The 17,786-nt window shown below is 36.8% G+C and overlaps 1 protein-coding gene across 1 annotated transcript; it reads right to left on the bottom strand.

The window, feature by feature from the left end:
* Positions 1-94: 94 nt before the first annotated feature.
* On the bottom strand, positions 95-15,264 carry slc47a2.1 (solute carrier family 47 member 2, tandem duplicate 1). Its single transcript, XM_036588978.1, has 17 exons — positions 14,912-15,264; positions 13,891-13,992; positions 13,734-13,802; positions 13,104-13,252; positions 11,230-11,272; positions 10,974-11,018; positions 8,523-8,620; positions 8,258-8,355; positions 6,894-7,007; positions 6,723-6,790; positions 4,473-4,581; positions 3,881-3,956; positions 3,415-3,484; positions 3,078-3,210; positions 2,809-2,903; positions 2,600-2,678; positions 95-1,455 (listed from the first exon to the last, which is right to left on the bottom strand). Exons 1-17 carry the CDS (start codon positions 15,086-15,088, stop codon positions 1,214-1,216), a joined length of 1,767 nt encoding a protein of 588 aa, XP_036444871.1. The 5' UTR covers positions 15,089-15,264; the 3' UTR covers positions 95-1,213.
* Positions 15,265-17,786: the final 2,522 nt, after the last annotated feature.

Raw genomic sequence — 17,786 nt, 5'->3', positions numbered from 1 at the left:
CCCTGAAGCCATATCTGATGAATGTGTATGATGATCTGTATTTGTCTACAGTCAGTCCTCCAATGATATGTTCTCAAATACAATACATGCTTAATTACTCACTTCATTGTTTAATTAAGCATAAAACAAGTGCACAGAAAATATAATAAAAATTGTGCGTAAGACAAGGCAAAAAATATTACCTTACACGTCTTTTGTAAATGTCTAAGTTAAAGTACAAATCAAATGTTTTAAATAATTGTTTTTTTTTTAAATATCACTTCAAAAGTAACAATTACATTCATTGATACCTAATAAGCATAAAAATTCCCTTTCTGGCAAATCTTAGTTTAGCAACTCCATCTCATAATATCTGTCATAATAACAGCCACTCTCTAAAGTTAGCAAGGCAATTACTAGTATTTGCAAAACAATCCTCTAGTAACTTATAGGAGTAGTTCAACATTTTACCAGCTCATTTTTTCACCTTTGATACACCACCCAAATAATACCTGCTCTGTAGTGGTCCTTTGGGGGTCCTGTACATTGAAGAACAGGGTAAAAGGGGGCTAACAAAGTATGCAGAGAAACAGATGGACTACAGTCTGTAATTGTAGAACTAAAGCGCTCTTATATGGTAAGTGGAGCTGATAAAATGGACAAAGAGTGTAGCTACAAAGCATGTGTAATAATAAAGTGGCCAATGAGTGTGTATATGAATATACATATAAAGATTATCTTATTTGTTTATCAAGGTAACCGTTTAATAATTAAACTACCCCTTTAAGTTTGTAACAAGAATTCATGTCAGATCCTAATAAAACTAAAATGTCAGTCAGAATTCAACAGGTTATTCAATTTTGCAGTGCAGTAAAATTTCTTCTGCAAATATGCACACATTTAGCATTAGTTTAAAAGGCTGTCATCCGCATGTTTACAAATCTTCCAGCAGAATACTTGGGCACAAAGTTGCTCGATTCATGACTTCAAGTTTAACAGCTCTTTGGCTTATGTTTTCACAGCTTACAGCATCATGTTCACTGATGCGATTTGATACATCTGAAATGGTTACCCTCATGTGATCTGACTTAAGCACTTCATTCTGAAGGTTGCGCTCCTTGTTTTCAACTTCCCAGAGAGTGTTTGACCCTTGGTCTAGAAAACAAGATAGCATTTCCACCCTTCCTGTGTCTTGTTGAGAAAGGTCACTTTTTGGCAGAGGAATTATTAGTTCTCATGCTCGCTTGAGGAAATCTGTTAGAAGTATGTCTAACACGATCCCCCCAGCGAGAATGAGCAACATTAGAAAAACAGCAAGTCCTCGACGAACAACCAGCTGCCTGGTGGTCAGCACATCACCTACAATAACCGCTGCGCCATCCTCTGCAGTTCCTTCTTCATGTTCGCCCTGGCCCTCCACATCAGTTTTTTCATGAATCTGGTCTTTTCCATCAGGCTGTGCTCCCTGAGATTCGTCTGTGAGGAGAGACAAACAAGGTTCACACTCCAAAGACAAAATTCCAAAATGTTTCCATGACTTCTCAAAGACCTATTTTAAAACCTCCATAACTTGTATTTTTCACAACATCAATGAAAGCAGAGTTGAACATGTACTTTAAATGTGGTGTACTGCTTTTGTACTATGCTGCTTTTAATGTCAACTGCTAATAGTTAGGTAGGACATGATTATAGACAGTGAAATGATGGGAGAAAGTAATCATTTACTAAAGCAATAATTTGGAAAAACAGCAACAATTTGATGACAAGACAACTCAAAACTTAAAACATGCTTGTCTTAGAAGCCAAAAGGCTTCTATATATTAATAGTAAAGGGGCTATTATACAATCATATGCAAAAGTGTGAACACTCTCGGTCAAATTATGTTTTGTTGATTTTCTAAGTGAAAATAAGTCAAAACATCCGCTACAGAGGACAAAATTCACTATGGCATTTTACTGCAAATTTTCAAGCATGATTTCTCTTTAACTTCTTGGAAAAAAGTAAAACATAACACATTAAATGTGCCATAACTTTTGTGCCGGCTGCAATTTACACATATATATTTTTTCTTTGTTAAATTCCGCAAAATAAATTGTAATTTTGCATTAAAATGTGCAGAAGTGCGTTCTCTGTGGAGAAAATGTTAGTTAGAAAATCAACAAAAACATATTTTACCAGTGGTTCTCAAATTTAAGTGTGACTGTAAGTGTGTAAGTGTGTGTGAGTCACGAAAAAGTGCTGGAATTATGTCTATGTCTTACTATTGTCTATGGTACTCAACCATATGCTACAGATGAAGATTAGACTGAAAAGTACTGGTATATTCCTTTAAGAAGAACATTACCAGAAACTCTCACTATGGCTAGCTACCATGTACTGCTAATGCTAGCTTAGCTGTCAGGCTGACACCTCTGTACACCAGAGACAAAGAAATAAAATTTCATTACTTTTCCAAAAGCATTTTCTATAATCCATGAAAGCCATGGAAACTGAGTTAGTAAAATTCAGACTTTAACAGGTGTTCCTGCAATGCGGGAACCCTGTATGATGAGTTTCATTTGAGACATAGTTCTTCATCAGTGCTACATGCAGGGAAGCAAAGTATACTGTGAGTATTACCTTCTTTACAAGACTTATTTTCCATGGCATAAGATTCATCTTTTGTCTTAGCTGGCAGAACACCTGCTCTCACCAGAGCCTGAAAGGCAACCAACCACCAAAAGATGTCACACTTATTCAAACAAAAAAACCTTTAAATCATTGTAGCATAGTAGTAGACTCTTAAATCAAAAAATAGACATGTAAAAACAGAGCTACAGAAGACTTACCTCCTGAGTTGCATTTTTCCAGTTAAGTTTGCAAATCAGAATGATGAAAAAAACAGACTGCAAGAAGACACACACAAAAAAGCCAGTCCACATACCTGGTGAGGGCAAAAAAAGAAGAAGGGAGAGGTAAACAAACACATCAGATTAGCATGGCAAGGATTTCTGAGTGTGAAGCCTTTTGTCAATTATATAATTATATTAATTATATTCAATGCTTCACTTGAACATAAGTATCCTTTAGTGTTAGCACTTGATGTGCTGCTACTTACCAATTATTCCCATATCGAGTGCGAACATCAGGGACACTGCAAGTGGGAAGCCCACAAAATAGTGGCCAACAATGTTACACATAGCACCAAGCAGCTGCTTTCCAGCACCTCTGACGATACCTCCTGTAATACACTATAGACAAAGAAAAACTTTATCTATCAACAGTTTATTAAAATCTATATAGTTTGAATAACTCTAAGCAAAACATTACTTAATATATTTCAATGTGAACTTGATATGTGGAATCAAATTTGAGAATTAAGTAAAACCAAAACATATTTTTACATTCATTCATTGCATTCAAGTTGGTTTATGGCAAATGACTAAGCTCATTACCGCAATTGCATCAAACAGATGGAAGAAGCCATACATAACCATGACTCCTGAAACTCTGTGCACAATATCCCTGTAAGAGAAAGAGCAATAAGATACTGATGACTGAAGGGTTGTGAAGCACTTCAGAAGAGTGAAGGTCATACTATGCTTTAGGCTATGCCTAAAGCTGCACTATGCAAATTTTGGAGCTTTGGAGACCTCTCTGGTGGAAACGTGTAATTGCATGCAACGTGTGGAAGGTTTTGTGTATATATAATCATGTTATATCCATGTTATATCCACTTCTATAATGTTTCTATTTAGGCTTACTGAATGAAGCATCTCTGGCCTACTGAAACAGATAATCTCTATTTGAGAGGTTTTATAGGTAAATAATTTTTTTTTAATCTAGGCTTAGCTAAAACACCTTTGGGTTTCCTTCTTGGACTAACATACTCTGTAAAACTGAACACTTTGGCTTACTCACTCTTCAGTGGTGAAGATGTATGCAATGATGTCCTTGGTTCCACTTATAAATGCAGCAACTACACATGAGACCAAGACTAGAAGGGAAGAAAGTAGATAACAACTGAGCACAACAACACTAATAACATGTCCAAACAGGTTCACTGAGCTATTTCTCTTGATAACTGTGCTTTGCACTGCACTGCCCTAATTACAATGTCCTAATTGCCTGTATGTTTCTTGTAAAATAGTCACAGTCATTATTTTGATACATTTACATTTGCAAGCAAAATGACCACCAATAAATGTTTGGTCACTCTGGGAGGTTAGACAGCAAATAAGCAAAAAAAAAAACAAAAAACCTTTCCCATTGACTTCCACTCAAAGTCAATCATTTTTTCCTTCTGTAACATTATGATTTTGGAGATTTTGTTCTGATAGTGGATATGATAACTGTGGATATAGGAAGTTTACAATCTCAACATGCTTTACAAGATAAGCAGAACATTGGAAATCTGCTATATTACATTTGATATATCAGCACAATTACACAAAAAATAGACTTAATATATTAGAAAATGACTAGTTGTAACAAGAAGTTGATTTCCACTTACTTCCACATACCAGGGACACTTTGCTGGAGAGTTTGGCCTGTTCTGTGTTTCCAGCTCCAAGAGCATTGCCCACTCTTACACTGGCTGCCACTCCAAATCCCAAAGGAAACTGATGAGGAAAAGACCAAAGTGCTCAGTGAATTAATCGATAATCAAATTATTTATGAAGGGGCTTTGAACAAAGTTTTAAAATAACTGTAACGTTTTATTTCATTTCATTGAAAGAATGCCATTGTGCCACTACGTTAACTCATTCTCATGTCTTCATTTTTGGAATTTGCGTAAATAGAGTGTTTAGAAGTATATGAATACATGCATTTGTCTTATTTATTAATTACATTTTCTGTTTGTTGGATGCAGCTGCAGCTTCAGCTATTTACACTTTCATTAGCGAGTTTGCAAGTTGTGAATAAACTAGCTTGTGGAACATTTAATCTTGTAATATACTGTATCTACATATAATAATCAATGAGGATTGGATATTTTTATACATCAGACTTTCAACCTTATTTGAGCCATTCTTCATCAGAACATCTCTGACCTAAGTTAAAGATCTCAGTATTTCTCTCAATCATTTACTTAGCTGCACTAACTCAGAAATGAAGGGTTGACAATGCACTCTAGACAGAAGACAACATGACACTGTTTTGCTTGAGTAACAGGATAATCCTTCTCGTTATAAAACCTTTTGTCTAAACAGAGAGATGATGTCTTGGGTGGTGCAGGAAAAACAGAAATGTAGCACCTGTTAGTCACTTCATATCAACAAAAAAAGGATTAAATGTCTACTTTCATGCTGTTACAAAACATGCTAACTGACCTTTCACACTACAGCAAGTACTGCTTAAGCTTCTCTAAAAGTATAATTAACTAAGCTTTCTGGCCACAGAAAGTACAAAAGCTAGAAGAGTGGTATAGAAAGAATGGAAGTTGCAATAAGACAATTTTGCCCTAAAATGTCTAGCTCAATTATAATGTCAATGGCTTTGTTTACCTAAAATTGAAAATGAAGCATTCCCACATATTGTGCCTCTTGCTTTGTAGCCTTGAGTATGGTACCCATATCATACGGTGGCCCACAGAGACATAATACAATGACAAATAAAGCAAACAAAAGATAACATAACAGCATTAACCTCTTAAACTCTGAACTAATTAGCAGGTCCAGTAACGCACTACAGTTACTGTCAGAACAAAACCTTGTAAACCTTGAAAGCTCTGCCAAACCAAAATGTTCGTCAGAAAACGGTCAAAAATGAAACTTTGAGTTTTTGGCCAAAAAATAAAAACGGCTGTGTATTTAGATTAAAAAGTAAATTAAGTCTACAACGAAGTGTCAAAACCTAAAACTTCACAAACAATGTTAATGGTAATAAAAACAGTTTCAAAACACTATTCCCTCCACTCTCCCGTGCCAGACAGCATCTCAACAATTTGAGCAGCAGTAAATAAATAGTGAAAATCAGTCATGTAGACCTCTTTCACAGATTCTACAAGGGACACAAGACGAGTAATCTGTAATTTCTGCTCATGTCGATTATCAAGAGAGATTTGATTCCACTTGAAAACACTCAATGTGTACAACACAGCAAAACATAATAGAGATAAAAAAAGATGGAAAATAAAGTGCCTGCTAGCATGCTAACACCATCTGTAGCCACAGTTTTACAAGCGATGAAAAAATTCACAAATGGCAGAATTATTAAATTTATTGCCTTGGTTGACCAAACTTTCTCTTTGTCAAGGATGTTGGATTTTGTGGCACATACTGTATATACTGTGATAACTTTAGTAAGTTCATTTTATGTGAAACTGTTCTTATTCATACTCATCATTTTTCAGTTTTGGGTTTTGGCCAATATTGTCCAGAATTTTCATTTTGGTGCATCACTAACAAATGGTGCATATAACAAAAATGTAAATACAGTATCTACAATAAGGAATATTGTTTTTGAGTGAATGCAGCTTGAAATGTTTGTTGTTTGTTTTGTGATGAAGCTGTTTTTTGAATGATTTCTGAACTCTTCTTCACAAACAAGCTGAGAAAAAGCAAGATTGAGAGATTTATTAATTGATTACATTGTGAATGTTTGAGTCCTTTGTTTATAGTGTTCATTTTAGTGAAAACATGCTTGTTTTAATACATTTAAATGTCTGTAACAGCATTGCTTAATTTACATGTATGTATTATTAATATACATTTGACTGACTGTTATTTAGCAGTAACTGTGAGGCACCATAATGTCTTACCATGTATGCGATGGTGGCTAACTCATAGACAACAGATTGGGCCCCCAACTCAGTTTCACTGATGAGACCTACAATGAAGAATAATGAAGAGTGAAGAACATCAAGTGAGCAGAAAACAGATTATGGAGATGTGATAAAGCTTAAAGAATAAAAAGACAGAAGATTCTCGACCTGCCAGGAATCCTCCAATCTCGTAAGTCCACCACTCCACGCACATCATTAGCATGCTGGGTAAGGCCAGGCGGATGAAGGCACCCCACTCTTGCAGGCAGTCTCCAGACCAGCCTGTCAGTGTCAATGAGCGTGTGAGGATTTTTAAAAGAGAGAAGAAGAAGAAAGACCCTTGAAGAAAGACTTTTAGTCTTATTTCTAGATAGTAAAGTGAGTCAATTGTAACTACACACTACACATTTGTCTTTTTATGTTATTTGTCATTAAATACTTGAATACATCAGAATACAACAGAAACATTACTGACTAACCAAGAATCAGTTTATTAATGTAACCTGTTAAAAGTTAACTAGGAGAACACACTTTACACGCTTTAGTGCACATTTTAATGCACAATTACTCTTTATTTGCTGAATTTAAGATATTGTAAAAAATAAAACATAAAATATGACCTGTGCAGAAGTTAAGGCAACCTTTAAATGTTATATTTTATCATTTTATTCAACATGTTAAACTCTTGTTTTTTGGGGTTTTGTGTTAGGGTTATGTCTTAAGTTTTGATTTTGTTTGTTTGTGTTTTGACCAAGCTGACAGTGACCTCATGGCGATATTAAAGATTATTGTTGTAATGATAAGCTCCCTTTTTATTTGTTATGGTCTTGAGCCAGTTGTGACAACAGTTGATAAGACATTATTCAATGTCCGTCTCATATCTAAGACCTGTATTATCAAAGCATAACAGCCGAAATTTCAAATTTGTGTTATATTCAAACAAAATTGACAAAATTCGACCTTTTATTTATGAATTCAGCAACTGCCCAATGGTTTCTATTATAAGTGATTTTAAGTCAAGAAGTTCTGTTATGTTCTAACTTCTGTTCTAACAACTGTGGGATTCCATGCAGCAGATAAAGATTAGGATGAAAAATACTGGAGTATTCCTTTAAATGTACTTGCTGAATACTAGTGGGTTTATCACATGGTCAAGTTAAGCGTTCATTAATTGAGCTCCTCCAAATTACATAAAAGAGTCACAAAGTAAACCAACCTTAGGTAAAATATTAAATGGGAAAAAATGTGTGCTGTTAAATAATTCTCCTAAGTAAGATGTGTGTGCATCTCAGCCTGACTGAACTTTGTAAATCTGGTGAAATAATAAGAGAAGTTCTGTGAAGTCTAATCTAATTGGCTCTAAACAAGTCTTGTGACATGACTTGCAAATCTTATAAGCAGAGTGTGTGGGACATGTTTGACATCTGAAAGAACAGATTTTAACAAATGAACTGTGTGAGAGTTATCCGAATATCTGAAAAGGGACACAAGAGTGGATATTACACAGATCGAGACATATTTTGCTGACTTACCATCCCAGGTAGCCTTGTGTAGACCCTTCCAGCGGATGTACACGTAAAGAAACACAGCCAAGGAACACTGAGAAATGGAGTTTGCTGCAGCAGAACCACTGTGGACCAACAAACAGATCATTTCACAGAGAGCACCAAATAAAACAAAAAAAAAGATATTTATTTGCTTTTCCACATTTGCTTTAAATACATAAAAAGGGGTCTATGGGTAGGACGCATCAAGAGACTAGATTTTTAGAAGTAAACCTGGAGCAAAATTACTCACGCTACACCCAGATGAAGCAAATGTAGGAAGATGTAGTTTATCACAGCATTCAGGATGTTTCCAGCAGCTCCTGTGATGACCTGAGGCCATATGATGCCCTAAAGGACAGTAGAACTGCCTTTATCATAAAATTTATAACAACGTAAATTGTGTAAAAGCAACATTTTCTTGCTGCCTCATGTGAAGATGGCACAGATCCAATGCCAGATATCAGTATCAGGCCAATCTTGGCAGACAATTCTTGATTCAATATCAGAGGGGAAAAAATCTTCTTCATGATAATCTAGTTTTAGATTCTTATCTTATATGCAGCACTTTAATTAAAAATAGCTCATATTAACGTCAGCATGAATCAGAAATCAGAACAAATTTTTCTTCCTTAATTTGATGAGTGAAACTCAGGCCTGAAATACAGATACCCCTAGTCAAATTACAAGTCTTATTGATTGAAGATAAGCTAACACATCTTCTACAGAACAGTAACTTAAATATGGCCTTTATCTGCCAATTTTAGTGTTCAATTTGTACACTGCTCAAAAAAATAAAGGGAACACTCAAATAACACATCCTAGATCTGAATGAATGAAATATTCTCATTGAATACTTTGTTCTGTACAAAGTTGAATGTGCTGACAACAAAATCACACAAAAATCATCAATGGAAATCAAATTTATTAACCAATGGAGGCCTGGATTTGGAGTCACACACAAAATGAAAGTGGAAAAACACACTACAGGCTGATCCAACTTTGATGTAATGTCCTTAAAACAAGTCAAAATGAGGCTCAGTATTGTGTGTGGCTTCCACGTGCCTGTATGACCTCCCTACAACGCCTGGGCATGCTCCTGATGAGGTGGCGGAAGGTCTCCTGAGGGATCTCCTTCCAGACCTGGACTAAAGCATCCGCCAACTCCTGGACAGTCTGTGGTGCAACGTGACGTTGGTGGATGGAGCGAGACATGATGTCCCAGATGTGCTCAATCTGATTCAGGTCTGGGGAACGGACGGGCCAGTCCATAGCTTCAATGCCTTCATCTTGCAGGAACTGCTGACACACTCCAGCCACATGAGGTCTAGCATTGTCCTGCATTAGGAGGAACCCAGGGCCAACCGCACCAGCATATGGTCTCACAAGGGGTCTGAGGATCTCATCTCGGAACCTAATGGCAGTCAGGCAACCTCTGGCGAGCATATGGAGGGCTGTGCGGCCCTCCAAAGAAATGCCACCCCACACCATTACTGACCCACTGCCAAACCGGTCATGCTGAAGGATGTTGCAGGCAGCAGATCGCTCTCCACGGCGTCTCCAGACTCTGTCACGTCTGTCACATGTGCTCAGTGTGAACCTGCTTTCATCTGTGAAGAGCACAGGGCGCCAGTGGCGAATTTGCCAATCCTGGTGTTCTCTGGCAAATGCCAAGCGTCCTGCACGGTGTTGGGCTGTGAGCACAACCCCCATCTGTGGACGTCGGGCCCTCATACCATCCTCATGGAGTCGGTTTCTAACCGTTTGTGTAGACACATGCACATTTGTGGCCTGCTGGAGATCATTTTGCAGGGCTCTGGCAGTGCTCCTCCTGTTCCTCCTTGCACAAAGGCGGAGGTAGCGGTCCTGCTGCTGGGTTGTTGCCCTCCTACAGCCTCCTCCACGTCTCCTGGTGTACTGGCCTGTCTCCTGGTAGCGCCTCCAGGCTCTGGACACTACGCTGACAGACACAGCAAACCTTCTTGCCACAGGTCGCATTGATGTGCCATCCTGGATGAGCTGCACTACCTGAGCCACTTGTGTGGGTTGTAGAGTCCGTCTCATGCTACCACGAGTGTGAAAGCACCACCAACATTCAAAAGTGACCAAAACATCAGCCAGAAAGCACAGGTACTGAGAATTGGTCTGTGGTCCCCACCTGCAGAACCACACTATTGAGTGTGTCTTGCTAATCGCCAATGATTTCCACCTGTTGTCTATTCCATTTGCACAACAGCATGTGAAATTGATTGTCAATCAGTGTTGCTTCCTAAGTGGACAGTTTGATTTCACAGAAGTTTGATTTACTTGGAGTTATATTGTGTTGTTTAAGTGTTCCCTTTATTTTTTTGAGCAGTGTATTTATTTGCTGAAATTTAATACACTGTGATGGAGAAGCAAGAATATCTATGTCTTTTAAGTGGTGTTATATATGGAACCATGCATAACATGAACAGGGACATGAACTAAAAGGTACAAAAGGTCAATTTTTATTCCTAGTAGTTTTATAAAAGCAGCATAGTTTCATTTTAGGACGATACTCAAGGTTTCAATATCAACATCAGCACTGCTATCAGGACTGAAAAAGTGGTATCGTCTCCAGTCTCATGTCATATGAAAATGCAGTATAACAATATTTTATGTCTAAACAGAACATACTGGAATATATATTCAACATAATTTTTGTACAGTGGAAAGTCTTTACCTGATTCTGCAAGTATCGAGCTTGCAACTGGTACATAAAAGCAGCCTGAGAAGACAAAGAAAGTAAAATGAACAAATCACAGATTTAGATGAAGTAACACTATTTTCAACTGAATCCATTTTAAAATGTCATTAGTAATGAATACATGAAAGTCAGCCCTGCAGCATGAAAAAGAAGCAGAAATAGTAACTGTTCAAAAAAGAAACATCACAGTTCTGTTTGTTCTGTTGAGATGTGTGGAGAAGGTAAAACTCACAGGCAGAGAAGGCATGTATATCTTTACATACAGCTGTGTGAGACTGTGGAGGTAAACAAACATGAGGTCAGTCATGGCAATTTTGACGATACACGTCAAAATGCTATTAAAGCAACACTTCAGCATTATTAAACCTTATCTATAAATATAAGGGCTTTGTTCCAAAATGCATTACAGACAACATTTTTTTCATGATATACGTTATTAGGAGTGGGTTTTACACATAAAAGAAATAAAAAACTACATTATGATTAATACCACCTTTATTAGTGAAATAAAAATGTGTTTTCCGTTATATGTCAGCTGTTGTTCTTTTCAAAAACTCTTCATATTCTGGGTCTGTAAAATGCAGCTGTTAAATAATAGTGTATTTCCCTGTACTTACTTAAAAAACAAAAACCAGTGACTCATTATACACTTATAATAGAAGCCAATGAGTCGCTGAATTATGTCCATTAATGTTTATTTAAAACACGTTTATGTAAGACACTTTCGTGAATTATTCAGTCAAAATTATGATAATTAAGCTGTAAAGCCATACAATCTGTGTAGTTTTCATAGGCTCCCACCTGATTGCACAGGAATATAGGATAAGGTTTCGGAAGAGCAACAGGAGTTAGAATTACTTTTTTACAGTGTTAAAAGTTAGAGAAAACTTTAAAGAACAGCTCTGTTAAGATCTGTCTCATCCACACACCTGTACATACTATCAGAGTGTAATGGTTCTTTGCATTATATAGTCATATAACATATCACTGTTGTTGGAACAAAACCTCGTTTTTCAGTTTTTGACATAATGTAAAAATGCCTTTTGTCCTTTGCATTGTGTGTAAATTTCATGAAGAATGGACCAAAAGAAACGGCCCAAAATAACTAAAAAGGTAAAAAGTCTGGTATGTAGGTTAAGCTTTGCTGGAATGGTGTGATACCCCAGAAGCTTTCCAGTTGTGCTTCAAAAACAGTACAATACACTACGGAGTTTATAATTGAACACTCTTCTAGGTTTTATTGGATATAATGGCTACCAGACTAGTAACATAGTTACATATCGCCACTGTCGTACGAAAACCTCATATCTCCATTTTTGTCGTTTTTCAGTTTTTGACATAATTTCGAAATTCCTGCTGACCTTTACACTGCATGTAAATTTCATGACGAATGGACCAAAAGAAATGGCCCAAAATGACTTGGAAAAAAGTCTGGTTCCACTGACTTACATTAAAAGTAAAGTATGTTTTTTCACTCTCCTGTAAAGTTACCATTTTGGAGATAAAATGTTTTCTTCCGACAACAGTGATATAAAAATGTTTATTTATGGAATTTAACAACTGCCCTTTGACCTCTGGGTCAATCGGTTCTCTGGTTTTTACATGAGAACACATCAAAATTATTATTTAAGTCTACCTACTTTTTACTCAGTTACATTTTAGCCATTCATGTTTAGTTACTGATTCCTTTTTGAGTTTAATTACATCATGTTTTGTTGGCAGCTGTACTGCTTTGTGACTGGTCACAGCTTTGAGTTTGGAGCTTTAACATTTTAATTTAGATCCAGGAGTCCCAAAAAAAAGACTAGAGCCTAACAATTGTCAGCTCCTGCGCTGACAGATGCCACATTTACTAAGAAGTTCCACAGCTGTTTTAGAAGTTACTTCTTGAAAAGTTTTTGACTTGATACTTTGTGACTCAGAAACATTTTTGGGAAAGTAATTTTACTTGTATCATTATTTTACCCAAGTAACAAGACTTTTACTTTAGTACTAATTTAGGCTACTTTACACACCTCTGATTAAACCAAGTAAAGAACGTACTGTATGCACTTAAAATGTACTTTCATAAAGCCACTGGTGAATAGTCATGGTGTCAGCACATACCTGGCCACCCTGGGGCTCTGTCTGACGGCCAGCAGGATGGGCTCTGTGTTGATGAGTACGGCCCAGCAGGGGAAGCAGGACAACAGGAGGATAAGGATGCCCCTCTGCAGGATCACCCCAACCCTCTTCAGGTTATTACTGCCAAATGTCTGCAAAGACACCACAATTTTACCTTTACTTATAAATGCCACAGAAATATTATGTCTCCAGAGGGTTCAGAGAAAACTGAAGAGCGATCAAACCAAAATACAATAAAAATGAGTAAGGTTCAGTAATGAGGGGTGTTAGCACAATTATTCAGACAGACAAGAGATTCTGGAGTATGCGATCAGACAAATGCGGTCAAATGGGTCATTTTACACAGGAAAATGTAGCCAAAAAGAGAAAAAAGCCAAACACTAGAAAAACAAAAGGTGATGTGACATAAATGAATCATTTTGTCCTAGTAAAATATTTTCTTTTTTTGTTAATGTTTGCTTTTTCACTGCACTCTTGGGACTATACACTATTAAACCTGTCATATTTTAACAGTTTAACCTATCCACATAAACACTGTTGTGTCTCTAACGTCATTTGGCAAAATATGAAAAAAAATCATACAGTAGATAATGACAGCGTCAGGAAGCTCACCTGAGAAATGAGTGTGTCGCATGCCGATGCCAGTCCAGCACCAATGGACAAGCCTGTGACATTAATAACCTAACAAGAAAAAGAAAGCATAAGCTAAAGTGCTTATAATCATCCTTACAAACAGATTTAATCTGAAACAAATTTGTGTTTTACTCACAGCTATGGCCAGCGCTACACTAGCTAACTCTGTCTTCCCCAGGTGTCCACAGAACACAGTGCTGACGAAGTTGATCAAGAAGATCATCAACTGTGAGATAAACTGTAAGTGGGGAGAAATGCAGACATTAGAAATTAATCTCAACAAGCAGCTGGACGCTACACACTATTTCATGCCTTTTTTTGTCAGGAATTAGAAGATGGCTTCAAATCACCTCTAAATATACAGCACTTGTTCTATAAGCACTGTGGATTAATTAGCCTACGTTAATTCTATACTCTACCATTCAAAAGTCTGGAATCACCGTTTTCAATAAAGGAAAAACAATAAATCATTTCAATGTGTGAGTAAATAAAATTATTCCTATTTGTTTCTTGTGCAACTTCACAACTTCTTTAGTGGTAAAAAAACAAACAAACGATGTTTTAGATCCAGAGAGATGAACAGAGGTTTCTGTAAAGACTCAAAAAGGAGTACAGGATCCAGAACGCCTCATCTGTAAAAGTGATGATTAAATCTTGAGGCAGAAAACCTAACAAAAAATGACTCTAAGCAGAGAATCATATTACATGATTTGTCATGTAGTAAACTTGATCCCAAAATACCAAAAATACTGGTCTAATGTACAATATTATGTATATTAAAGTTATTATTGTTGTATATAAAATAACCAAATGTATTAATAATTATTAGAAGTTATAATGTGTGATTCAAAACACCTGAACAGTAGTTTATGTCTACACACTAAAATGAATACTACTCATAATACCATGTACTGTGTACTACTAAAAGGCAAACGGACAGAAAGAAAGAAAGAAAGAAAGAAAGAAAGAAAGAAAGAAAGAAAGAAAGAAAGAAAACGGTGTATCAGTTTACATGTGCTTAGTATTTTACACATAATAAGAAAAAGCTAAGAGGCGGTGATGGCATTAAACAGCCCGACTGAGAACCGTTAGAAAAACAAATTCACTTCAGTGTTAGCATTTTCAAATCAACAGCACAGGCTGTGTTGCTGTCATACCACTGGTCCAGCTAACTTCAGTAACTGAACGGTTTCTTCTTTGTAATTCACAGGTATCCAGCCACGAACTTTCCTCCCACATCCTCCACAGGCAGTCTGTGAACTTGTTTCCTGAGCAGCGGCGTTTTTCTCCGAGGCTGAGACTCCGTTTGACTGAGCTTCTGTTTTGGTGTCCATTCTTCTGAACGCTGCCTCTGTGAGGGCGAGCTGGAGGTGCTGTGAGAGAAACTCTCAGTGTGGTGGAGTTATACTCCGACCAGGCGGAGAGCTGAACTGTACACAAACCATTAACGAGGTCTTCCTCCTGCATAATTTGTCCCTGCCCTGAGTGACCCTCACAGAGGCTAGGTTGCTCCACGAGGTTATTTCATAACATATAGCTGGTCAGCTCAGGTTGCGTTAAAGGGCCACGAGCATCACCATCCCATCACAGCACGAGCGGAGAGGATGCTCTCATGAACACGACCAGGTGGGGGTGCTGTTTCCTATCACGCTTGTGCAGTACGTTCGTGCTCACCACCTACTGACTTGAGGTGAATCTCAAATGGCTCCCTACTCCCTATATAGTGCACTACATAGGTAATAAAAATGATGACTTTTACAACCCAACAGTGTCCAGTAGGGAGACACGCAGCCTATGCCTCGATCTCAAATGGATCTCTTGGACATTTATTCCACTATTTGAATGTAAAAGACATAATTTTAGAACCTATTAAGGGCACTACTTAGTGAGTAGGAAGCCATTAGAGACATTAGAGCCTGATTTTACAGTGGTGTTGATAGGAAATAGGGGTCACGATGGATAGATACAACAGCAATATAGCCACTTTATTTGCTATCCAGAATGACCAGTCAACCCACATGTGTCTTCTAAGTTTTTACATATAATGTTGATAATAGTAAAATAATAGGCAGAATTTCCAATGTCTCCCTACTACCTATGTAATGCACTATGTAAAAACTAAAATATTGGCTCCAGGACTTAAATAGTGCATAATATATCAAACAAATAGCCATCTGAAATTCAGTTAAGTGGGCACTATTACATACTGGAAAAGCCAGAATTTTTTAACTTACAGCACTCTATGTATAGGAAGCAGGGAGCCATTTGAGATCCAGCCATATTTTTTGCCTTACAACACCATGTGTGAATGCACCACTCCACCATAAATAGACAAAAAATATGTTAGGCCAACATACCCACTTTGTGTTAGACCAAAATCTTATCTCAGAACTATTGCAAAAATGCCTCAAATGCCAAGCAAAAGGTTCACAATGACTGTGTGTAATAGCTTTCTGTGATGTATCTTTTAGAGGCATTTAATGTGTTGGACGTCTGGTTCTTGTCACCAGCACTGTGAACAACTCTGACTCAGTATGTCCAGTGCAGTCTGAGTACTGGCAAACTGAAGACATTTTTCTTTATTTATTTGTCATTTACTTGACATTTATTGGGGGGATGTTTTATGGTACTTTAGGTTGACAAACCACACTTAATTGATCCATGGACAAAAGTCACAAATAATTATCAGTATGTTAGAAGAACAAGTTTATTAAAGTAGAAGTTCATACACTGTGAAACCAAATCATTGCACTAACTTATTTTTTTTTTAAATTTACTTTACTTATTTGTTAAAATCATTAACACAAATCTACTTATAGTCTAATCCTTACACTGTAAAAAATGGCTCATCAGATCAACCTAAAAAAAAATACTTCATGTGGTAACAAGTACATTACCTAGTTTTTTCAACCTAAATAAACACTATGAATGAACGATTGTTTCAATCAGTTCAGCCACTTTTTTTTTACATGTTTGTTTTCTTTTTGTGTTATTCTCACCATGATAGTGTTTTTCCAGTTCAGTCTGGAGCCATTAATGCTAACAGAATGACAAATATGCTAATAAAGTTCTCACAAATGAGTGAATCTAGTCTGATCTAAACCATTTTTTCCTTACTGTACAAAACAGTCCATTTAATAGCATGGACCTGTTTTAATTGATGTTAATACGTACACAAAGAAAAGTATATGATTTAAGTTAACCTAGCTAATTCAGGAGGAAGCAGAACTTGAAAAAGTAAAGTACTGCCAGATCAGTGGAAACTATTTAAAATGATTGGGCTGTTTAAGTTTTACTTGCTACAGTAGTGTGGATCACTGAAAATGAGAAAGTAACTATAATTCATATACAAACTCATTTAAGTTTACAGTGTAAGAGGTTAAACCTACCATTAAATGCGTCAAGCTAGCTTACAGACACCAGATTCAACAATTTTTCTTTGGTTACTACATTTTAAACAGACACCTCAGGTATACTTCATTTGGATTTAAAGCAAGTCTTAGCAAGACTTAAGCTCACACAGTCTCTCATTATTGAGTCAGCCAGTGTCTCTAGGTGTTTTAAAAGCTGCTCATATGAATAAAACCGCAAGCCAGGTTGACCTTTGTTGTATACTCTTTAAAAAGATGGTTCTTCAAGTGTTTTTTAGAAACATTAATTCTATATAGAATCATTTCAAGCTGAAATGGTTCTTCGAATGGTAAAATCGTTCTTCAGATTGATGTGTTGTTTATTGTTCTGTATAGGGGTTTTTTGAAAATGGTTCTATTTAGCACCAAAAAGGGTTCTTCTGTTGTTGTGCTGTGATAAGGTCCATGCCAAGGGTGTATGGTGTCCTTTGCTATTCATCTTGTATATGATGACTGTGGGAGTGCCAGTGAAGATCATCATATTATAAATGTGCAGATGATACAGTTTTGTTGTCTTGGCTTTCTGGATCAGAGCGAGAACATGTTCCCATCTTGCAGGAATTTACAGAGTGGTGGGATCCATTATGCTTAGATAAGAATATCCCAACAACCAAGGAGATGA

The sequence above is a fragment of the Colossoma macropomum genome, unplaced genomic scaffold (genome assembly GCF_904425465.1).
Source record: "Colossoma macropomum unplaced genomic scaffold, Colossoma_macropomum, whole genome shotgun sequence".
Lineage (NCBI taxonomy): Eukaryota > Metazoa > Chordata > Actinopteri > Characiformes > Serrasalmidae > Colossoma > Colossoma macropomum.
The sequence above is the reverse complement of the archived record's forward strand: the minus strand, read 5'-3'. Positions and strand labels throughout refer to the sequence as shown.